The following is a 25,344-nucleotide window of genomic DNA, read 5'->3' on the forward strand; positions in this document are numbered from 1 at the left end:
ATTATATATATATATAATAAAAAAAAAAATTAAGTTTTGTTTTTTAGATTTTAAAATCAATAGTAGTATTTTAAAGATATTGTTAAATAGTTTCATTTAAAAATTTCGACAGGTTTCTATATGGAACTGTATGCTTGTTTTTAATCGCAAAAGATGATTACCATTAAAGGAGATTGGAAGATACAATAAAGCAATTTTTAATTTTGAATTAAAAAATAAAGTTGCAATAAATACATAAATATGAAGGAGATAATTTATTATAAACAAAGGAATAATAAGATTAATATTTAAATAAATTAGGTCAGAAAGTAATTATAACATAAACCGAATTATTTTAAAATGCAGAAATCGATTTATTATTAATGAACGGATATGATTTAAGTATAGATGTATCTGAATAATTTATACATTTTTTTTAAGATAAATATAAAGAAATAGAAAAGGATAATATTATTATTAATAACATAGTAAATAAAGCCGAAGATATCTAAATTTAAGTATATATGGCGAATCTTTGTTTATATTATCATCCTATAATTTTGACTATTTGTATTATTTAAATTTCAGCTGATTTCTTGAACATTCATTTAAAAAGTTATCCTTAAGGTAAAGAATGGTGGAAAATGTTCTCAGATAATGTTGATTTTAAAGAAGTTGAAAATTGTATTTAATATTTTTTAGAATTTTAGAAATAGTTAAATTGATTTTTATATCTAATTAACATATATTTTTTTAGAGTATTTATAAAAAAAATATATATATACAAATAAGTTTTATTTATTATAAAATTTTTTATTAATAATTTAGTTTTTTTTCTTTTCTTTTTTTCTATAAAAATAAACAAAATCTTTAAATTAAAAAATTATTAAATATAAAAAAATAATAAATTACAAACATATATATATATATATATATATTTATATCTAATCTCAAATTTTAGATTAAGAAACTATATTATTTATAGACAAATAATAATTGGATTTTATTTTCCCTGAAGACTATTCATGAAATTTAAAAAGCGAGTTTTTTCTTTTAATAGATAAATATAAATTATCAATTTCTAATACTTCTTAACTATAACCTAAATAAAATTAAACCATCTCTTATAAATTTTAAGGTTTTCTACTTAATAATTATCCATCTTAACTACCCGATCTATCCCAAGCTTTATCAATTATATAACAAAAAGCGAAAGTTTCATAAATATTGACTTCGTTTAACCCATAAATAAGAATACCTCCTTAAAGAAGAGTTCTATGAAAATTAGCAACTTTGCTTCCATTAAATCTTTTTTTAAAATAAAATAAAATATGTATATGTATATATAAGAAAAACCTTCCTCTATAAGAATTTTTTTCTTTTTTTTTATTTTATAAAAATTTTATTATATTTTCATCAATAAATTTGACATTAGAATCATTAAATGTAATAATGCCACTTCTTTTAGAAGCTTTAATTCTGCTATGTGTGAGTATAAAAATATTGTTTTCTTAATCCAAAGTGAAACAATTTAATTTATTTCCTGTTTAAATCATTATTTAAGTGCTTTACCCATACATAAAGTACCCTGCTCCATATATTTATTCACCAGTTTATAATAAATCCTATTTAGTAGCAGGTTTAAAAGAAGTAGTAACTTTTCTATAAATAACAAAAATAGAGCCACAACTATTAATATCTTAGATATCTTAAATATCTAAAGAAGTAAAAACTACTATAAACTTACCATTATTAGATTAGATTATTGTATTATTTTAATTTATATCATATATTATAGATACAGTTTCACTCTAAATTAAATATTTAATGAAAACTTATTATATTAAATTCCTTATTTCTTCAATTTTTTTAAAAGTATAGGATTTTTATAATAAATAAGTGCATTAAAAGCATATTGATTATAAACTAAGCATTAAATTAATATATTCTTAACTCCCTACTTCTTTATGTAATACTGACTCCTATATAATATATTATTCAAAACTGATTATTCTAGTAGGTCTATATCCTATATATTTAAACAAATCTGATTTATTTTAATTATCCTTATAATCCTTTTTTTATTTAAAAAAAAAAAACATATTTTTTAAATAATTGAAATATATATTTAATTTACATTTTAATTATCTTTTACTTCTAAAATTTTATATCTATTTTTATTGGTTAAAAAATTATTATTATTACTCAAACTTGGCATTTATACAACTCCAGAATCTTAAATAATTAAATTAAACCCTTAATTATTATTATTCGGGAAGTATAATTTATTGATTTTAAAAAGATGGCTTAATCCACTCACAACTCGTCCAAAAGCAACCATTTTTTTATCAAAACTCTTCATTTCTCCCAAAGTAATATAAAATTAATTACTATTAGTATGTGGAATTCCTTTGTTACAATATCCCACAATGCCTGCTTTGTCATGTTTAATCGCAAAAGATTCATCTTCGAAAAATCCTCCAAAAACCGAGCTTCCACATTTAGGAATCCCAAATTGTACAAACCCATATTTTTTAAACCTCAGAGCTTAAGTTTTCCTAAAAGTAAGATAATTACCTTCACTATTAATAAATCCTTGGCATAATTTGAGGAAATTCTAGCAAGCTTTAGGAGCTATATTATAATTAAGTTTTATTATTATCTAAAAAGGATCACCATTATTATATAAATTTCTCTCTTCTTAAATTTGACTATCAAAACTAGATCTATCACTCCTTAAACTATCGGCAGAATATAAAACTTATTTATTAAAATTTAAACTTATAGGAGATTTGACATCTTCGGTATTATTTAGCAAATATTTTTGTGAGGTTTTTAATGCGGCATTTATTTATAAATAAACTAGGGCATCTTGGTTTTGCTATGAGCTTTTAGATAAAATTTAAGTTTTAATTTATGATTATGGAAAATTTGAAACTGTATAAAAATTAGATTCCTATTATTCTGTATTTTAAACTACTTTAGGGAAACAATTTCGGATAATTTTATGATCTATAAGAGATTTATTTAATCCGAATTTTTCCTAAAATTCTTCTAATGAAAATATTGGGTGGTCCTAGTTTGTTAAAAAATAAAAAGGACGTTTATTTATGTTATATTATTTATTTTTATATATATGGTAGGCTGGTAAAAATAGTTGACCGTTTCTTTTCAATCTATTAAATTGGGCGTCATAATCGACTTCATTGTCATATTCTTGGGTTTCGATGCGAATTTTTTTTATTTTTTGGATTATATTTGTACTATTTTTTATATTCTAGAATTCTGGGTCTTGGGAAAAGCCGATTAATTTAATCCTTAATTGAGAACGAGTTGAAAATAAGGATTTTATTTTGCGAAATTTCTCTTGTGATATGGTTTAATATTATTAATTTATCAACGGAATTTTTAATGGATTTTCTTGAGTATTAGATTATATTAGAGAACCGGTGTATGGCCTCATTTTTTTAATGTTAATTTTATTTTTTTAGAAGAAATGCTTATTTATAAATTTAATATTTTATTTTTATTAAAAAGCTTTTAAGTTATATTTATTTTTAATAATATAAATTGATTGTTTATTTTTTTATTTTTTATATGTTTATCTTTATTAATATTTTTAAACTCTTTTCTTTATTATAGTATAATTGTTATTAAAAAGTAGAAATTAAATATTTATTATGTTATTTATAAGTTTTTAAATAATAAAAGTAATTTCGTAAATAAATAATAAATAATTATTCAATTTTAATGTCTGTATATATCATTAATTCATATTTATAAAAAATTATGATTTTTTATTATCATCTATCATTTTTATACTTTCCTTTTTTTCTATATTTTACGAATAATTAGACTAAGAAGAATTCAAACTAATAATACTGGTATTTTTTAGCATCTTGCTTTATTAAGATTTCAGGACTTTACTTTATATTGTTTTTTTGCTTTACTCACTTTTGATTATTTTAACTTTTAAATAATTGTCATTTTAAGGAAAATTATAAAAACTTTGATTCAAATTTTTTTTATAAGTATAATTTTAATTTTTTATTGATAATTTTTTAATATATTCGTAAAAATTATCAATTTATATATTAGGAGGGTATATTCTATTAATAACTTAAATTGAATCAAAATCTATACTTTCTTTTTATTTAAAGCCTTAATATAAATCCACAATATGATTAGTTTTAAATATTTATTAATAAAGTTCTGCATATTAAATTAAATTTATATCAAATTTAAAAATATCACTTTCAATCTTATCATATTCTTTTACAAAAAGTTATAATCTAAAAAAAAAAAAGTAAAAAAAAATATTAAAAAAAAGAAAAAAAACTATTTAAAACTAAAGAAATTAATTCCATCGGAAATTTAACTATTAAATGAATTTTTAAAACTTTATATTTTTTAACTTTATTCATAAAAAAATAAGTTTTAAATTTCATTTAATGCAGAATAATATTAAATCATTCTTTCATTTATATGTTCAGGAATTTTCGAAATAATTATCTTATTTATAAATTCTTAATATAAAAAATATTTATTTTATATGAAATCTTTGAAATATTCTCCTAAAGACTCATTTTCGATATTTATAGAATATTAGTTATACATATATTATTAAAAAGTTTTTAAATTAACTTTTTTTATTTTTATAAAAAAAATAACATTATATTAGTATTTTTATAATATAAATTAAAAAAATAAAAATAATTTACCTTTTAAAATTTTTCCTTTATCTAATTTAGATAGGGAGTTTTCTAAGCTATTCACTACTTCATTTATATTTTCAGTCTTTAATTTTTCCATTAAAGTTGGAATCAAAGTTAAAGCAGATTATTCAGAACTTTTAGAATTTCGTTATTCACTAACAGCTCTATTTAATATAAATATATATATATATATATATATATATATATATATATATATATATATATATATATATTTATTTACCTGTTATTTCGAACTTTCTTTTCTGACTCAATAAATATTTCGAATTTATTTTTTATTTTACTATAATTTTGATTCTATTATTTTTATATTTATATTAAATTAATTTTTAATTATTTATATGATAACTTTTTAAAATAAATTATTAAAAGTTTATTGTAATTAACTAATAGGAATATATATTTAGTTTAAATATATTTTTTAGATATCATTATCATCTAAATTTTAAATATTATTTAATAAATTATTTTTCTTTATAAATTAATTTCTTGCTTATAAAATAATTTAAAACTAATTTAAATTTAATTTATTTTCTTAAAAAATCCCAAAAACAATTGCATAAAATTAAGCATATTCTTTTTTATTTAAATATAATTAGTACAAATACGAAATTATTTATGTAATTTTAACTGTAACAGTAAAAAAATTATCATTTTATTAATACATCCAACTATAAAATAAAAAAACATCAAAAATAAAAAAACAACTTACTTAATAAATTATATTGGTGGATTATTTCCTTCTATTTAATTATTATCAACCTATTTATTTATTTTTTTAAAAAAATAAATAAATAATATATAATTAATAAAAAAAAAAAATTATAAATAATATACATTATAAAATTTACATAATCTAAAAATTCCTCCAATATACAAACAATTTCATTTTATTTCATTTTTGGTACAAGATTTTCAATTAAAAATGAACAAACATCTTTCTTAAAATAGAACAAAAAAGGATGCTCTTTTTCTTCCAAAAAAATATTATTTATATTAATATTTTACACAAAATTTAAATAATCATTATTTATATTTAATAATTAATCATTATTTTCTTAATTTTATTTCTTCTTTGAATTTGCGAACTATTAAATAGTAATATTAGCTAAATCTTTAAACCAAGCATCACTTTCCTTTTAGATTTTCTATATTTAATCTTCTATAATAACACAATTTTTGATTATTTCTTTAGAATTATTTTAAATAAAAGTTAACTACTAGTCTTTATAATTCGAACTTTACAAGCCTTAAATTTAATTATTCAAAGAATCAATTTTAACTAAACAATTACTATTTGCATTTTCCAAATCGGTTATTCTTTATTACAAGTAAATTTCTTTTTAATTTTTCGGCTTTTAATTTAACTAAATCATCTTATAATTATTTTTTTCTTTTTCAATAAAATTGAATTTGTTTTCCATTTCTAAAACACGAATTTATAATTTGTTTTCCATTTCTTCTTAAAAAAACGAATAAATTTTTTCAAAAATACTTGCAAATTTTTTAATTAAATCATTTATAAAAATGCATATTTCCCTAAAATTATTTTAAATTAAAAACTTACAAATTTCGTTAGATATTTCTCCCAATTTTAACATTAAAATTTAGATGAAACTTTTTGGAGGCCAACCTTTAGATTACAAACTCCATTCGAATTCAGGCTATATATTTAAAATAAAGTCCTATATTTTTATAATTAAGTTCTCCAAATTAACTTCATTTATTTAAGACTCTATTTTTAAATTTCGAAAAAGCTAATCATTTTAAATCAAACATTGGTTAAAATTTATATTATGAATAAGATCTTAAAACATTTTATAGTTTTCGATTTTAAAAATATTTTAATTATTAAATTCGATTTCTTTCTAATAACTTTTTTAAATTCTTATTAATGTTTATTTTTAATTATTTTATTGTTATATGTTTAGGTTATTTGTTTATTCGATGTTTTAATTCAAATATTTATTATTTTATATAATTATTTTTTTCTATTTTTCATCTTATAAAGAGTATTTGATTGCTGGATTATATGCAAATTTTTTTTGGATATTAAGCCTTATCAAAAGCTTTTTTTATTAATTCGATAATGATTTTTATTATGAAAAATCGTGTGTATCGTTCTAAATAATATCATGTGTTTTAAAAACAGACGTACTATTAGAAAATAATGTATTTAGTTTTTTATGATGAGGACTTTTTATTTATTCACCTTTTATCAAAAAAATTGATAAATCTATTTTTTATAATTTTTACTTAAAAATTTTTGTAGAGAGTAATTACGCATTTATTTTTTTATTTTATTTATTATTATTTTTTAATATAAATACATATATATATATATATATATTAATAATATTATATATATACATATATTGATATATATTTATATATATATTACTAAATATATATTTAAATAATTGTATATATAAATTATTTTAATTTTTTTAAAGTAGAGAATATTTGATTTTATATATAAAATAAAATATTTTTTTTTTTTAGTTTTTATTTTTATGTTTATATATTAAAATAAATTTTTATATTTTGTTTTATTTAAAATTTTATTTTATTTTTAATTCATTTTCCAAATAAATATTTTAAATTCATGCAATTTAGAATATATTTTTTTAAAAAAATATTTAAATAATAATTATTTTTTTTTTTTTTTCATAATTATGTTTTCATTCTATTGCTATATTTATCTATTCTTTTAATTATAAGCAATAAATACTAATTCAAATATAATTACATTTTATTTTATATATTTTTTTTTTATATTCCTTATTTATAATTTAAATAAATAAAAATATATATCTTGATTATAACAATATACAATTTAATTTTTATTTTTATTAGTTATAAAAAAAATATTTAAATATGCATTTTATTTTTAAATAATACATTTATATTTAAATTTACAAAAAATATATAATTTAAATCTTTAAATAAAAAATATTAAGCATATTTTTTTTTTAATTTAAACACATAACAACTTCGATAATAAATTATCATTATAAATAATTGTATAAAGAATATTGAAATAACATTAATTATATATTATATTGAATTTGATATTGTAATCTATATTTTCACTAATTTTATAGAAAACAAATCAGTCAAATTTATATTATTTACGGAATAAATTTTCTATCATTATAAATTGATTATTTTTACTTAAAAATAAAACATATATACTAGTTTTATTATAATTTGGACTTTTTAAAAAAAATTATTTTTTTTTTAATTTTAGAGTAATTAAATAATAAGTATACAATTTATTAAAAATTAATATTTTTAATATTTCTTTATTAAATAAATTACTAAGAATTATAAGCCTAAGTTTAAAATATATTTTTATGAAAATAATAAAGTTAAAAATTATATTAAATATTAATATATTATATTAGCATTTTTATAATATTTTATTTAGTTTTTTTAATAAAACTTTACTAAAAATATAATAATTTAAAATTACATGTTTTAATACTTTAAAAATAAATAATATAAAATAAAGATATATTTAATATAATAATAAAACTATATATATTCTTATGTAAAGGAAATTAGTTAATAATTATATTATTTAATAATAATTCAAATTAATTTAGTTATTAAAATACGAGAAAATTTAATCTAAAATAATTTATAAGATCATTGTTTTATATTATAATTTTTTATTAAATGTAAATCTAGTTTATATATAAAATAAGCCAAAATAATAATATATAATTGAATATAATATTTTAAAAAATTATTTAATAAAAAAAATTTTAGATTTATCATTTTATTAATTATGTGTTTTAAAAAACAAAACTAAACAAAAAAAATATATGATAAATATTTTTCTTTTTTTGAATAATTAATAAAGTAAATAATAGGAAAAAAATATCTATGTTAAAATAAAACAAAAAAATTATTTAAATAAATAATTTTTTTTTTTAATTCTTCTTTTAATTACAAAGAAATAAAATAACCTAAGCAAAGCTGACTATTTAAATAATCATTTTTAAAATAATATTTTACTAGAAATATTAATAATATATTAATAAGACATTATAAAATTATAATAATTATAATAAAAATGATAATACAACATAAATAATAGTAAATGTTTTAGAAAAGTAATTAATTTTTATATTTAATATTTAATAATTATAATTTTATATCTTAAATAAAATTAAAATATAAATAAATTTGAATAATATAGAAATCTTTTATATATATTATATTATCATCATTCAATGTATATTTTTATTAAAATTTTCATATTTTATAAATTTAAACTCAATCAATTTAAAATATAAAATAAGAATTCTAAAAATTATTAAATCATAATTTTAAATAAATAAAATTTCAAAGATTAGTTTTTATTCAATGTGATTTCTTTAAAAAAAATAGTAGATTTTCATAATATTTAATATTAGTTAAAAATAAATAGATTAATATGTGTTTTAAAAAAATTAAGTAATCTTTTTTTGTATATAAATATATTTAAAATAACTAATTACTTAAATTTATGAAATTATGAGTATTAAAATAATAATAATATTGTTTCTAATTATAAATAAAAGTATCAATATTCAACTTCTTCTTAAATATGTTATGCTTCTAATTTAATTAAATTCATTAATTCAAATTATGAGATTGTAAAAATTAAATAAACAATATTAATAAATTTATTTTTGGTGAAAATAATATCAATAGCATAATACAATAATATATATTATAAATCATTTTTAGAATTTAAGAATATTGAATCTAGCTTATTTATTTAAAAATAATTATTAAAATTTTAGTAAATTATAATAATAAAATAGATTTTATAATTATAAACATAAAACATATTATTAAATTAATTTATTTTTTTTTAAAACAAAAATTAAAATTAAATGACTTGAACCTCCTTTATTTAATTTTTTTAGAATTTAAAAAACTCTTTTTTTAAAATGTTTTTAAATTTATTAAAAAAAAAAAATTAAAATAAAAATATTTTAATAATAATAAAAAATAATTATATATATATATAAATGACTTCAATACTATTTATATTCATCCAATAAATAATAAAAAAGGAATAAATTCATTAAAAAATTATTAAAAATTCGAAAAAGTATATACAATACTAGACACATTATCTGAAAATGCTGAAACCGAAATTCATGTATTAAAAGTGTAAAAAAAGTCCAAAAAGAATTCTCCAAATATATATATGTGTGCGAAAATATATTATAAAAAAAATACTTAAAAAAAATATTTAGAAGAAAACTAAATGAACGAAATAAAATATTTATAAATATTAAAACATGAAAATATCCTAAAAATACACGAATATTTTGAAGATTAAGAAAAAATAGTAATAATAACCGAATATCTGGAAATTAATTTATATGATATATTAAAATGTTATAAACATCTACCAGAAAATGACGTTAAATAAATCGCAAAATAATTATTTATAATTCTTTCACATTTAAAAGATCATAATATTGTACATGGAGATATTGTTATGTAAAACTTCATGTTAAAAAACGAAGAAGATAGTTTCGATAAAATCAAATTGGTTGATTTTAATACATGTGATACTGTAATTAATCGACTTACTATTAATAAAATTAAATCAAGAAATGATTTCCTGACTTCTTAACCAACGGCTGTTGCGCCAGAAACTATTCAGGAATATATAGTAGATCATAAATCAGATGTTTGGAGTGTTGGAGTTATTATTTATACACTTTTATTTGGTACAGTTCCTTTTAATGGAAAAAATGCAGATAGTATATATGAAAGTATAGTTAATAAATAATTAAGTTTTTAATAAGATGATGATAGTTTATAAATTTAAATATCGTAATAAGGATAATTGTTCCTGAAAAAAATACTCAAAAAAAATAGATTCCATAGATTGGATGCATTTTAGGCTTTGTAAGAAGATTGGATTTAAGATTTTTGAATTTTTTTTGTTTTGTTTTTTTATAAATTATTTATATAATTATTTGTTTTAATTAGTTATTAAATTAATATTAGTATTTTTTTTTTTTATTAACTTATTTATATTTATTTATTTTAAATAATAAATTTTCTTTTCATTTTTTTATGATTATTTTTTATTTTCAATAAATATACTTACTTATATATATTTATATGAAAAAAAATAGGCTTTATTCTTTTAAAAAACATTTAAATAATATTTTAGATATATTTTCATAAATTTAAATTTGTAAAAATAAAAAATACTATAAATTAGTAAATATAAATACATAATATTTTAAAATCTACAATCATAATTATCCTTATTATTATAATCAATAAATTCGATTTTGTAGTCTTTAAATTAAAGAAGTTTAACTTATTAAATAAATATATATATAGGCTTTTAGAATTTGTTTATATATTAAAAAGGTTTAATTTATATATGTAGAACAATAAAATATATAGATATAAAGGTTCTAATATCTACAGTCAATATATTTTAAAATAATACCAAATTATCATATTTAATAGTTTACAATTTTTTATTTTAAATAAGAAAATATAAAAAAATGATTTATTTAATAATATAAATATTTTTAATAATCAAAACTTTATTTTTGTATATTATATATGCATTTTTTTTAATAATTTATTATTTTTATTAGAATTTTTTAAGTACACAAAACTTTCGCTTCAAATTTTCTTTCTAAAAATTATTAAAATTTTATTTTTTTAATATATAAATTTATTTTGGTTAGGATAATATCAAAATCAAAAATATCTTTTAAAACTTAGAAATTTATTTTTTATTATATAACAAAAACGTTCGAATATTTTTACTATTGATATATATTTAAAATCGTGAAAGTCTATCTGTTAAAATTTATTTTAATGAACTTTATATTTTCTCATCTAATTATAAAGAGAGCCATTTTTATCATTATAATATTCGCAACATTATAAAGAAATATATTTTTTTTGTTAATAATTAAATAATTTTTTTTTAATTTATATATAATAAGGAATATATCCTTTAAATAGATATAATTTTTATTGTTTTTTCAAATAAAATTCTATATAAAAATAAAAATGTACATTTTTGAATAATCTCATTTAATTTATGTATTTATTTAATTTTTATTAAGTTGATTTTTTTTTAATAATTGTATTTTATTTTAAAAAAAAAAAGTTCTTTAAAATTAATTAAAAAAATAAATTAAGTTAAAAATCTTAATATTTATAAAAAAAAAAAATTAAAAAATATTTTAACAACTTTTTTTATTTTTTACTATCCTAAAATAAATATATTTTATTTTCAATAAAAGCAAAATGAAAAAAAACATAGATTTTTTTAATATTATAGACTAAGCAATAGAATAAAGCAGATAAAATACAAAAAAATTATTTGATTATAAAGTTTAAAATAATCAATATGAAAAACAACTTAATACATTAGAGGATTCATTTATTTCAAATAATTAATTAATAGAAAAACAAAAACAAGTAATGAATAAAAGCTATGAATATTTTGATGAAATATAAAGATAGAAATTTTAATAATAAGGTTCAGATATAAAACATAAAATTAAATTAATAAATATTAATAAAAAACCCTATACTGAAAGAGTTTAAAGTAATGATCTTGAAATTTTCAAATTCTAAATAAATGAAAATAAATAAAAATTAGAAGGTATTTAAAGATAAGAAAATATTAATTATATATAAAAAAAAAAATATAATAAGAAAATAGCTTTTTTTAAAAATAAATAAATAGATTTTAAAGAATAAAAAATAAAATGTATAACAACAAAAAGCAAAAACTTAATTATTGATAATGATAATTTGAATGATAATAAAAAAAATATAAATGAAAATAAAACTTAAATTAATAATATAGTTAATATTAAATAATAAACTTTATAAAATAAAAATATTGATGAAAGTTTAAAAATATTATTTATTAATAAAAAAAATGAATAATAAAATTTAGAATTAAAAAAAAGTTTGGATATAAAAAAAAAGGAATAAAAAGGATAAGAAATTAAGTAAAATTATAAATTATAATATATAAATTTTTATTATAAAAAAGTACTTAATATAATTCTAAAATATGTTTAAGTTAAAAATAATAATTAGGAAAAAATTTAAAATAAATAAATTAATAATAGCTAGAAAATAAAAATAAAAGACTATCATAACAATTTGAAAATAAATAAATAACTTTAATTAAAAAATAATAATATAAAAAAAAAATTCAGAAAGTTAATAATTTGATGATCTTAATAATTATAAAAAAATTGATTTAAATATATTAAAAAAACTAACTAAATAAAATAAAACTAACAAATATTATTGAAATAAAATTTTTAAAATAATTTATAATAAACAAAATTATTAAAAAAAATCAAAATTGTATAAAATATTTTTTAATAGGAACATAAATTATTTTATACAAAACAAATATAAATATAAAAAATAAAATGAATAATATATATTTTATACATAATTTTTATATATTATTATATTTTATAAATTATGTAAAAAATATATTTATATATATATATATATTATATATTTATATATTTATATATTTATATATTTATAGTTTTATATATATATATTTATAATATTTTCAATTAATTTTTTCATTTTTATTTTTTTGAATATCTTATAATTTATAATAATTATTAAACAATTATTTTATTACAAACATATCTTTTATTATAGTTTATATATATTATTCTATATTTATAATATAAAATATATTCATATAAGTTATATTTTTAATTGATTTATATAAATTCATAGAGAAATATTTATAAATTAATAACAATTATATACAATTAAAGATATTCCTATTACTAAAATTAAATAAGGTAAATATTTATTATTTAAACTTGCACAATATATATTTAATTTATAATCAACCTAAAATTCTTTCATCAACTTTTATCTTCCTTTAATAACAAACAACTATGGAAAAATCATAATTACTGAAGCTCCTAGAAGTCCTTACTAAACATTAATCATATATTATAAATTATTTAAAAAAGTACAAAACAAGCATACTATAATGATAATAAAAACTGTAAAAATAAACGTATATAATGTAACTTAACTACTAATTTACGGAATTTTGCTCGGCGCTAAAATTTTCATTAGATTGTTTCTTATAGTTATCGTTATAATAGGATAAGAAATCATATTCAAGAAAATATAAAAACCCGCCAAATAATAAGCACTACTTTCATTCTAAGAAAAGTTTATATTCAAGAATTTTATTCCTCCTTATTAACTACACAGATTAGTTCCAAAAGCTAATATAGCAAATATAGAAATGCACGAAATATAAATAAATGTTCCTAAAAAAGTTGCACGGAATACATTTTTAATTTTTTTCTAAGGCATTATAGGTTTCGCAATAGCCGGGATAGAATAATGAAATCCTCCAAATGCCACAAAAGAGTTATTGATTTAATCTTATAAATTAGAGAAATTAAAAAGAGGATAATTTTAATATTCCAAATCTTTTAATCCACGATTTATATAGATTTCATAAATACAGGCAAAAACCAACAAAATTAGAATGCTTACTCTAATAAAGGCAACAATCTATTAAGCAACAATTGTCGAAGAAATATTTCTGAATGAAAAAATAGCTGCCGTAAATAAAAATAAATATATCCAAAAATAAAAATTCCCTAAAACCATTTAAGGATAGAAAATAAAAGTCAAAACTCTTGAAATCGAAATAGCCTTTATAATTGCATAACTAAATAAATACAAAATAATAAGTATAGACATTAAATATTTCGATTAATTTCCCCATAAACTTTCAGCTATTTCCTAATATTCGAATTTTTAGTTCATATAAAAAAATTACGGTTTAAATTATTTGAAGGTGTGTGTATTAATGTCAAATATCCGAGTTAATACTAATATTTTTTTTCATGTAAAAAATTACATATACCGATTGATTCGAGTAGATATTCACTACATTGATATATTATTATACATATCATTAATAATACAATTAAACCTAATAATACTCCAGCTTTTAAAATTGATTAGGGAAGTATTAATGGTCCTAAACCAAACATTATGTTAAAAGTTAAAAACATTGATTGGAATTGGGTCATTTGGTCTTGAATTTAAGGATATTCGTCATTGATTTTTTGAGTATCAGCTAACATTAGGGTACGAGCGCTTTAATATATTTCTTGGTTTACTTCAAGTTCTGATTATTATAAACTGTGGTTATTTTCTTTTTAATCAATATTAAAAATTCTTATTTAGGAAGAACTATTTGAGAATTTTTCTTCTGAATTAAAAATATTGTTTTTTTCCATTTATGTTTAAGGATGATTTATTTTTTAAGTTCTAATAATATTATTATTATTATAACTATGTTTATTTATTAATGTAAAAAAATAAAATAATTTTATTTATAAAATTTATTAAATAAATATTTTAAAACAAATAAATTTAATTTAATTTTTTGAGAAATATAATTAGTTTAAATTATAAATTATTTTTAATAAAAAAGTATTTAATTTATTTATATATTATTATCAAAAATTTATCTTTTTATATAGTATATAATAAGTTATAAAAATAATAAAAAAAATTTATTAGTACTTATTAAAATAAATTAATATTTAAATATTTTTAATATAAAATAAAGAATTAAAAAATTATTTCATAAACACATATATAATATAAATACCTTTTATTTATATAAAAAAAAACAAATTTAAAAATTTAAATATTAATAAAAAAAATATGCTGTTATTCAATCAAAATAAAATTAAGCAATAAAGAAAAATTATATATACTGATAAAAATTCTAAATAAATTAACGATCCATTATGCATATTACCTTACAAATCTATATAAAGAAATTTAAAAAAAATAATCTCAACTTTAAATTCAAAAAACTCAAAATCTTTATAAAATAAATCTTAATTAAATTAAAATATAATAACTTAAACTAGTGAAAATGCATAGAATTCCAAACTTCCAAAGCTCGTACAGAGCTCATTACTTTAAATTCCAATAAAGACTATTTTTATAGGAAATGGAAACAACGATTAACTAATAAGATAATTTTTTTAATAAAAGTAATTTAGTATTTTTTTTATTTTAATTCTCAAAAAAATAAAAAAATAATAAAATAAATAGAGGATGGGAAATCTATAATGCAAATTAAAAAGCATATACTAAATATTATTTTAAATGGGTTTAAACATTAACTGAAATCGATTGGCCTTTTTTTTAAGAAGGATAATAAATAGTAAATACATACATATATATGTAATATTTTTATTAACAAAAAACGAAAAAAAGGTAAATCATATATAAAATATAACTATAATAGCAAACAAATCGCGTTTAATATAAACAATAAAAGAATTTGAATAAAAAAATAAATGTGTATATGAGATAAATTCTAATCATTTTTTACCTGAAACTTATAGATTAGATACTTAAAAGGAGATGATTTCAAATGACGAGCATATATTTTTAAATAAAAGAAATATTTCAGGAATATGGATAAATAAACCAACAAATTATAATTGTGGTAAAGGAATATAAATAGTTTCTGATATAAAAAAATTCAGAGATAATTTTGCGAAAATAAAGTAATCATTAAAATCAAAAAACTCAATTTAAAATAACTCTTCAATGATTTTAAATAAAAAATAATTACAAATTCCAAAAAAAGTATTATTCAAAAATATATCGAAAACCCTCTTTTATTAGATAAAAGGAAATTCGATATTAGATGTTATGTACTTATTGCAAGTACTAATCCTTATATAATTTTATATAATCCTGGTTATTTAAGATTATCTATTAATGAATATAGAAATGGTTTTTTAAAAAAAATAATAATATTTAAATACAATTAAATAGAAACTGCAGGTGATGTAAATGAAAGATATACGCATTTAACTAATGCAGCGATTTAAAAAAAACATCCTGATTTTCAAAGGTTAAAAGAAAATACTATTTGGAGTTAACAATAATTTTAAGTAATAATTATATATTATTTAATTATTTATTATTTTTAGTAATATTTAAATAAATCGTATAATTTATCAGAAGAATAAATCTAAAATATGTAAAATAAAATTAAATAACTTCTTACTTATGTTTTAATTACTGCAGAAAAAAAAATTCTGAAAAAATAAGGTTGCTTTGAATTACTTGGATGTGATATTTTAGTTGATAGTTATTTAAATCCTTATTTATTGGAAATAAATTTAAACCCTGCCATCTTTACTGGTATATATATATATATATATATATATATATATATATATATATATATATATATATATTTAAATATATTTTCTATTTAATACAAAGACACTCGTGTATAATAATAAGTTATTCCATAGGTAGTATAAGATTCTTTAGATATAGTTTTAGAAATTATTAATTAAAAAGAAAATAAACAATAAATTTAAAATATTAATACTAGATGTTTTATTACATTAATAAATGAAGCTACATAATTTTGCTATTTAAATAAAAAAAGTAATTGAAAATAGATTAATATATTAAAAACTGAATAGAAATTAACTTTTATATAAAATGAATATAATAATAACTTAATATTATATATTTATTATAAAAAATCATAAAAATTAAGCCAATTTACGATTTTTAATAAAAATATTTTATATTTATATTAAAATAAAAATATATATAATAATTATTATAAAATATATATATTTTATATGAAAAATAAAATATTACAACTATTTTTTTTTTTTTATATGATTATCCAGAAATATAAATATTAGAAAAAAAGTAAAAAATATAAATCCAATAATTTTTAAAAAAATATATATATATGTATATATTTTTTATTTATTAATTTATTTATTTATTTATTTATTTATTTATTTATTTATTTATTTATTTATTTATTTATTTATTTATTTTTTTTATTTTATTTTCAATTTTATTTTTTTTAATTTTCTATTTCTTATATTAATTTTTCCTTCATTTTTTTATAATTTTCTTCTCCGTATACTTAATATAACATAAAGCAAATAAAAATTAATGTAAATACAACTAATGATATTGCAATTAAAATAATTTAAGTTAAATTAAATGATTACAATTGTTCCTATATAAAAAAATACTTTTTATAAAAAATAAAAAATAAATGTTTTACATTTAAAGGTAATAATGATGATACATCTCCAATATATTTATTCACAATTGAATTTTATACTTTTGATTATATATATATATAACTCATTCCTCCACAAAATAATGAAGATATAACCATAAAAAGCGGTGCTAAAATTAATAAGCTCCAACTATTAATAACTATTGAATTTATTGATAAGAATATAGACATTTATGAATATCTTTTAAAATATTAATTTTTATATATAATTTATTTATTTATATTTTTTTACATTATAATTAAATAAAAAAAATAACAAATATTGATTTTTATTGAACTTTTTTAATATTTTTTACTTGGAATAATAACAATATATATTTTTTGAATTATAAAAAATATCATTTTTTTTTTTTAAAAAAATAAATATTTCTGTAAAATGTTAAAATGCAAGTAATAATAATTATAAAAAAGAAAAGATAACCAAATAAAATTAAAATTTATAAAAATATAGTTCATGTAATATATAATTTTAAGATGAAATGTAATACAACAACCATAAAATAAACGTTAAAAAAATATATATATAAAATTTAAAATAAATAAAATTAGTATTGTTCATATACAAACAACAAATGCAATCAATTTTATGATTAAAAAAGAGAAGATAAATAAAGTATTTAATTTTATAATGATTAATTAGAAAATGCTAAAAACGAAGTTAGGTTAACACAATATGAATATAATAAAAAATATAACGCACCAATAAGTGATTAAAGTTAATTAAATAATAACTAAAATTTTTTACTTAATGAGTTATTTCAATAACCTAATACTAAATAAGAATTAGAAAATGATATAAATAAAATTTCTTAGGGACTATAAGATTTAGATAATAGAAGATATAAAGAATAAATTCATTAATAAACATTTGAACAAGTAAAATAATTTATAAATGAAAGATATTATTTACATGACAGATATATATAATATTACAAAAATGTATACAAAAAAATAAAAAATTGAAAAAGTTAAAATTATATTTATAAATAATAAAAATATAAAATATAGATAAACAATTTTTTATAAAAAAATACAATCTTTCCAAATGAAATTGATTATTTTAAAAAACAAAAGATTAATTACAAAACGATAGAGCCATTTTAATGTCCAAATTTTATAATTTAATAAATAGTAAATAAGTAAGCTCAAGTATTAAATAAACTGCTAAAAATATTTTAGATGGTATAAAAATACCATTATAAGAAGAAATAAATTGTATATAAATATATATATTAAAACATATATATATTTTTAATATTTGTTTTTATATTATGATTTTTTTAAATATAGAAAGTCAATTATTGTAAGATTAATCTACTAGAATAGAATAATCAATCGTTTAATAAAGTCAAGAAAATATTAATAATATTTCACAAGCCCATTATTTAAATCAAAGTTAAATTCCACAAATACAATCTTCTAACACAATAATTAGACCCAAAGATGAAATTTAATAATAATTTTTTCCTTAATCTAATATTAATAATATATTAATAAACAAAAAAAAATATATTGATAGTATATAAAATTAAATTGATTAAAACTTTAAATAAGGAACATAAATAGCCTCCGAAATAAAAATGGAATTAGCTGGCCTTGATGATGCTTTAATGAATGTAAAAAAATAAAAAGTTAAAAAATAAAATTAATATAAAAAAAATGAAAAAAAGGGAAAAGTAAGCTAATTAACAAAAGTATTTAAAACAATACTGCCAGAAGATGATAAAGATACAGAGTAAATGTCCTAAGAAGAATTAAAATTAATACATTTACTAACACGAGTAGGCGACGTTAATCGTCTTTTAAAAAAACTTCCTACAAACTCTCCCATATACTATTAAAAACAATAAGAAGTTAATTATTTAAATAAACTTAAAGATGATTTAGAAAAAATCATATAAGAATAAAGATATTAAAAACTTCGTGAAGACTACAATGCTAGTGGAAAGGCTGATCCCGAAAAAGAAAGATAAATAAAAACCAGAAGTTAATTAATTTAAAAGTTAAATAATTTGCATTAAGCCAGAAAATATATGCCTATGGAAGGCTTTACTATTTTCTGGGATTGGGCTGTAAATGTTCCTAAAAGATACTCTAGTGTAAAAGTATAATGGGGATTATTTAAAAGAAGTGAGGTTATTGTGCCTCCTTAGTTTTTGGAGCATAGACCTTTGTAAATGTAGAGTTTTAATACTAAGTATGCTGTTTGGGGAGATAGAGATCATGTTTATGATATTAAAGGTAATAAAGATATACTTTTGGTTGTTGAATTGTAGTGCTTTTATTTAGATTATGGATAAAAGACTTAAATGGATGTTTATGGATGGTCTATTTTGGAACTTTTTGATATGAATTAGGACTTAATGAGGGGTAAATGGAAAATTCCGTTTTATTCAACAAAAATTAACCCGAATGTACTTGTTAGTTAATCGAAAAATTTACAAAGTTAATCAAATACAATGCTTCATTTAAGAATCTGCTTCCCTTAAGACCTAGAATTTGGGGACGAATATCCTTTACATCCATGGACTCAAGGAGTAATATATATTTAAAAATAAATTTATTATTTTAAATTAAAAAAAAAAAGAATGAATTTTTTATACCAGTTATTCATAAAAAAACAGTTGTCTAAGCATCTATAGAATTAGATTTAACTAAATAGAGATAAACATCAACTATTTTTAATGATTAATAAGATTCTTCTAGTGAAAGTGAATCAGATGAAGAACCAAAATAAGAATTTACATAAATGAAAATGGAACCTTCGAAGAATGAATAGTAAATTAATAATAATAGAAACGAAAACAAAGGATTGCATGTAATATATATATAAATATATAAATATATAAATATAATATATATATATTTATATTTTTTTTAATTCTAATAGATTACAATACATAATTTATTAAAATATTTAACTGACAAATGTTCTAAAATAAAATGTTTCCTTATAGATGTAAAAAGAGGTACTATAAAAGATGATTTTGGTCGAGATTGCTAATTTGAAACTGATGTATATGAACCACTTCGTCCTTCTAAAGAAAACTCAAATAATTTTGCTTAATTATTAGATTCTAAATTAATAGAAGAAGGAATTACAGTAATGTAAGAAGATTATCATTTTTTTGTCGATATTACTTCTTATGCATATAGTAATAAAGCTTTCTAGGATATATATTTACTTTTTTAAATATATAGTGATAAATATTCATTAGATATTGAATAGGAAGAATAATTAGTAGAATAAAAAATAGAAAAACCCAAAAAAAAAATTAAAAAAAAGTCCTTATAGGTAAAGCATGGTATGCATTTTCTCTTTTTGAAAAAGAAGTCTGTTAAATAGGACATTATTATAAAAATATGTACGATGTTCCTATTGTAAAACCTCCATTCGATGCTTCTAGTGTAAACTACTTTAAAAACTCAGAAATAGACTTTTCAATTAATTATTTTGACTTCGATAAGGATAATAAGAAGTCTTAAGATGAAAAATATGCAGATATAAGAGACTTGAAAGCAAAATTGAGAAAAAAACCGTAGGTTAAGTCTGTAAAAGTTAGAATTAAAGAAGATTTAGATGATCTTTCTAAAGCTTTTCTTGAAAATACACAAGTTTAGTACCTTGATAAGCCTTTTGAAAAAGGATAAGGTATTGATTTTTATATTGATGCAGCTAGATTTTTACCTGATAATGTTACTGTTTCGAAAGTAAGAAATAAAAGATATATAATTATAAATATATATTAAATTATTTTTTTTTATTATTTTTTGTTAAGATTTCTTTGTCTATTTTAAATTAAAATTTCGATAAATTTTTTGATAATGATAGTGCTCTTCCAGATTTAAACAGTGATATATATTCTCCTAAATATGGTTTTAGAAAAGAATTAAGAGCTACTCATTTCGATCCTACTTTATAGGCTTTTATGGTAATAGAAACAATTGATAATATGAACAAAGAAGTAAGAATTGTAGGATATTCAATAATAAATTTCTTCCTTAATTCAAAAACAAAAAAGCAACCCACAGATTAATTAGATAATGAAATTATTTTATAAAACGGAAATTATTAAATTCCCATATTTTGCTAACATCCTGTTAAAATAAAGCCTTTTAATATTGAAAGATTGTATATATATATAATATTAAATATTATTAAAATAAAAAATAAGGTATTAATTAGATAAATTGCCATGTGCCTCATTATTAGTAAGAATAGTAAATGCTCCTATAAGTGCAGATGGCTTTAGAGCACTTTCATTAGAAGATGTTCCTTAGCAAGATTGGGAGAGAATTGGTTTAAAAGTTCCTTAACCACCCTATAGCATCGAAAAGTAGGCTTTTTACAATACTTCATATTACAGCCTTCGAGATTCGGAAAAGGAATTATTTATAATAAGACTAAGAAGAATAAGCCCGAAAACTCTTGAAGCCTTAAATGACTTAATGAATCATTTCGCGAAAAAAGACTTCGTTTAAAAACAAGAAGAATTAATCAAACAAACCAATAGTTAAAAAAAGAAAAAGAAAAAAAAAGGGTAAGTAGAGGAAGAAATACAAGAATAACCTTCAGAATTTAATCCTATAAATATAAAAGAAATAAAAGTCAAAGATGCAAAAGAATGGATTGATAAAAATATTGTTAGAAGCCCCTATACAGATATTATAGAACTTCAATATTTCGCCTAATATAAACCTGATGTAGGCTTTAAATTTTCATTAGATGGTTTTCATAATAACCCACATAAGGACTATCCTATTGTTGGCTTATATTGTTTAAACCCACCCGCAACTTTTTATCTAGGAGGAGGTTACAAAAGGGATGAAATTATGTTAAATTCGGCTTATAATTGGTAAAGTCCGATTACTTCGCCTTAATTTACGGAAGGTTATTTTACATTTACTGGAGTCGAGTTTTAACAAAATTTAAGTATTATTATTGATTGTAGGAAGGTTATTTTTAATAAAAAAGGAGATTAAGTTTATTTGGAAAACATTGGATGGACTTTATGCCCTGTTTTTACTAATAATGGATATGTAAAAAGTGGAATTTATTAATTGCCTATTTTTAAAGGATAAGTGCCCTTTGATATTTTGTAAAAAGCAAGTTAATAAAACCCTTGGATGGCTATTTAAGAAGGAATCAAAAATAAAAAAAATTCTGTTAAATATTATGAAACTATGAGTTGTATTGTTAGAATTTTAGACGCTTAAAGAGATGTAATTATATATATATATATTTATATTAAGTTTTATTTTTTTATAATATCTTTTTACTTTTTAAATAAATAAATAAATACATTTTATATAGGGACATTATTAAATACCTTTTGATTATACAAGAGTTAATTATAACTATTTACCTAAAGATAAAATTGGAGATTATGCTTATAATTCAGCTATTGATATCAAACTTAAAAAAGCAACTAAAATGCTTAGTATGGCTCATAACAAAGCTAAAGTTAATGAATATTAGGATAAACTAACTAATTTAACTTTATAAGTAATATATTTTTTTATATTATTTTATTTTTTTTTAAAAATATTTAGACTTTAAAAATATACTGAAAAAATAATTAAATTTAAAAGTTTATTATTAAGAATAAACGAATAAAAAAAAAATTGAATTAATTTAATTTTTTGTTTACTAAAATTTGATAATTTTATATATTTATATATATATAATATTATTTTTTTCTTATATTAACAATAATTTATTTAATAATTATATTATTTTTTTTGAAACAAAACATAAGAAATTTAAAAATTCTTTTATTTAATTTCAAATTAAAAATATTTTAATATATTTTTATTAATAAATAAAAAAAAGAAACTGATTGTAAAATAACAAAAAATTAATAAAAATAATTAAATAAATTTTATATAAATTAACAAAAAAAATGTCCAACACTTATAATAAAGATCTATTAACTTCGACTTTATAATTTAACAAATTACAAGACATAGTATCGTCCAGGAAACCTTATAAAATAATTGAAGAAGTAAGTTCTGGCCGCATAACATTAATAAACGACCACTTTTAACATTTATAAAAAATTAACCAAGAAAGCGAAATAATAAGATTAGTAAACAGCATGGATATGGAAGGTAAAACTCCATTATTTTATGCATGGTAAAAATGAGAAAAAAAATAAAAAATATCTATATAAAAATAAAAAAGCATTTATATTAAAAAAAAAAAAAAAAAAAAGTTATTATAATTTCCAAAATCTAATAGTATATTTATTAACAAAAGGATCTGATCCATTTATAATAACTTCAAGTGGTCAAAATTTATTTCATTTATGTTGTTATTTAGGCCATTCTGAATGTATTTCATTAGTATTAAACTATTGTAAACATATAGACCGTTTGAAATTATTCCAAAACATAAAATAAGAAATGAAATAATATTATTTTAAACGCACTGATATTAGATAGGGAATTTTAATATCTTCAGATAAACATAATCCTTTAGTTAAGGAGAGATTTAACAATTTCAGGCATTAAATTTACGTTTTATTCAAAAAATATCTTGAATTGTAATTAGATAGAATTACTTAGGCTTTAAAACCTATAGACGATCTTTCCCGAAATCCAATTCATTACGCTGCTTTGAGTAAATTTACCAAATGTATTAAATCAGCCAGACTTTTGCTCAATTACGGATTAAATATAGATGGTTACGACGACTTCGAGTACCTTTTTAATGAAATATAACTCCTTGAATTAAATAAAGAAAATAGAATATGTCCGAAATAATACCTTCCGATAATTTAAATGGTTACAAACTTCCTATTACCGCATGAATATAATGAACTTTTGACCTAATTTAAATAAAACATAGATGATTTAGTATAAAAAATAATAAATGGGTAAGATAATGAAGGCTATACTCCTTTACATTTAGCTTCTTTTTACGGAGATTTCGCTTAAGTGTAATTTTACTTAAAACTAGGGGCAGATCCGAAAGCTGTAGATTTAAAACACCGTAAAGAAGTCCTAGACTATGCAAGTAATGATACAGTAAGGAAATATTTAATTGATTTAAAAGATGCAACTAAATAAGGAGATAATAAAAGTTTTAATTTTCTAGTTAATTGTGGACATTTTGTTGATGGAAAAAAAACTATATTTGGAATAGCTCCTATTCATAATGCAGTATAGAATGTTTATTTAACTAAAGATGATACTATTTTAAAAAATGTAGTCAAATGTGACGCTGATATAAATATTACTGATTCTAATGGATGGACTTCATTGCATCATGCTTCTAAAAATGGCGATTTAGCAACAGTATAATATTTAATATCAGAAAAGTCAGATATAAATAAATTCTCAAATAAAGTAAATATATAATTAAAAAAAAATATAGTAAATATATGTATATATATATATATATATATATATATATATATATATATATATATATATATTATTTATTATTATTAT

The 25,344-nt window shown here is 17.3% G+C and overlaps 4 protein-coding genes across 4 annotated transcripts in view, besides 28 other annotated features; all 4 read left to right on the plus strand. All coding sequences in view use genetic code 6, as the record gives it.

The window, feature by feature from the left end:
• The first annotated feature begins 850 nt into the window (after positions 1-850).
• Positions 851-890: a microsatellite.
• A 3,384-nt stretch (positions 891-4,274) lies between these two features.
• Positions 4,275-4,308: a microsatellite.
• Positions 4,277-4,317: a microsatellite.
• Positions 4,278-4,336: a microsatellite.
• Positions 4,337-4,865: 529 nt separating this feature from the next.
• Positions 4,866-4,927: a microsatellite.
• Positions 4,928-6,194: 1,267 nt separating this feature from the next.
• IMG5_033530 (hypothetical protein) lies at positions 6,195-6,900 on the plus strand (the record flags this gene model as incomplete). Its single annotated transcript, XM_004039050.1, has 1 exon — positions 6,195-6,900. A coding segment is annotated over one exon (609 nt), but the record flags the coding sequence as incomplete, so codon positions are not given.
• Positions 6,377-6,417: a microsatellite.
• A 132-nt stretch (positions 6,901-7,032) lies between the features above and the next one.
• Positions 7,033-7,124: a microsatellite.
• Positions 7,033-7,143: a microsatellite.
• A 102-nt stretch (positions 7,144-7,245) lies between these two features.
• Positions 7,246-7,290: a microsatellite.
• Positions 7,291-7,579: 289 nt separating this feature from the next.
• Positions 7,580-7,627: a microsatellite.
• Positions 7,628-9,508: 1,881 nt separating this feature from the next.
• Positions 9,509-9,567: a microsatellite.
• Positions 9,568-9,930: 363 nt separating this feature from the next.
• Positions 9,931-9,969: a microsatellite.
• A 1,847-nt stretch (positions 9,970-11,816) lies between these two features.
• Positions 11,817-11,861: a microsatellite.
• A 575-nt stretch (positions 11,862-12,436) lies between these two features.
• Positions 12,437-12,476: a microsatellite.
• Positions 12,477-12,956: 480 nt separating this feature from the next.
• Positions 12,957-13,002: a microsatellite.
• Positions 12,986-13,032: a microsatellite.
• Positions 13,033-13,226: 194 nt separating this feature from the next.
• Positions 13,227-13,312: a microsatellite.
• Positions 13,227-13,314: a microsatellite.
• A 2,445-nt stretch (positions 13,315-15,759) lies between these two features.
• On the plus strand, positions 15,760-16,868 carry IMG5_033540 (tubulin-tyrosine ligase family protein, putative; the record flags this gene model as incomplete). Its single annotated transcript, XM_004039051.1, has 2 exons — positions 15,760-15,975; positions 16,029-16,868. 2 exons carry the CDS (start codon positions 15,760-15,762, stop codon positions 16,866-16,868), a joined length of 1,056 nt encoding a protein of 351 aa, XP_004039099.1.
• Positions 16,722-16,752: a microsatellite.
• Positions 16,869-16,971: 103 nt separating the features above from the next.
• Positions 16,972-17,036: a microsatellite.
• A 320-nt stretch (positions 17,037-17,356) lies between these two features.
• Positions 17,357-17,430: a microsatellite.
• Positions 17,431-17,551: 121 nt separating this feature from the next.
• Positions 17,552-17,649: a microsatellite.
• Positions 17,625-17,672: a microsatellite.
• Positions 17,632-17,678: a microsatellite.
• A 510-nt stretch (positions 17,679-18,188) lies between these two features.
• Positions 18,189-18,236: a microsatellite.
• A 1,233-nt stretch (positions 18,237-19,469) lies between these two features.
• Positions 19,470-23,460, plus strand: IMG5_033550 (hypothetical protein; the record flags this gene model as incomplete). Its single annotated transcript, XM_004039052.1, has 9 exons — positions 19,470-19,505; positions 19,560-20,426; positions 20,477-20,707; positions 20,780-21,044; positions 21,176-21,600; positions 21,669-22,021; positions 22,065-23,112; positions 23,204-23,395; positions 23,443-23,460. 9 exons carry the CDS (start codon positions 19,470-19,472, stop codon positions 23,458-23,460), a joined length of 3,435 nt encoding a protein of 1,144 aa, XP_004039100.1.
• Positions 20,711-20,761: a microsatellite.
• Positions 23,461-23,792: 332 nt separating the features above from the next.
• Positions 23,793-25,344, plus strand: part of IMG5_033560 (hypothetical protein) — a gene marked incomplete at both ends in the record, with an annotated part of 2,988 nt that continues 1,436 nt past the window's right edge. Inside the window, 2 exons of the mRNA XM_004039053.1 lie at positions 23,793-24,025; positions 24,105-25,239. Coding sequence (XP_004039101.1) covers positions 23,793-24,025; positions 24,105-25,239 — 1,368 coding nt within the window. The remainder of the gene's footprint in view (positions 24,026-24,104; positions 25,240-25,344) is intronic.
• Positions 24,040-24,096: a microsatellite.
• Positions 25,271-25,328: a microsatellite.

Source organism: Ichthyophthirius multifiliis (genome assembly GCF_000220395.1).
Source record: "Ichthyophthirius multifiliis unplaced genomic scaffold scaff_1120509249801, whole genome shotgun sequence".
NCBI lineage: Eukaryota > Ciliophora > Oligohymenophorea > Hymenostomatida > Ichthyophthirius > Ichthyophthirius multifiliis.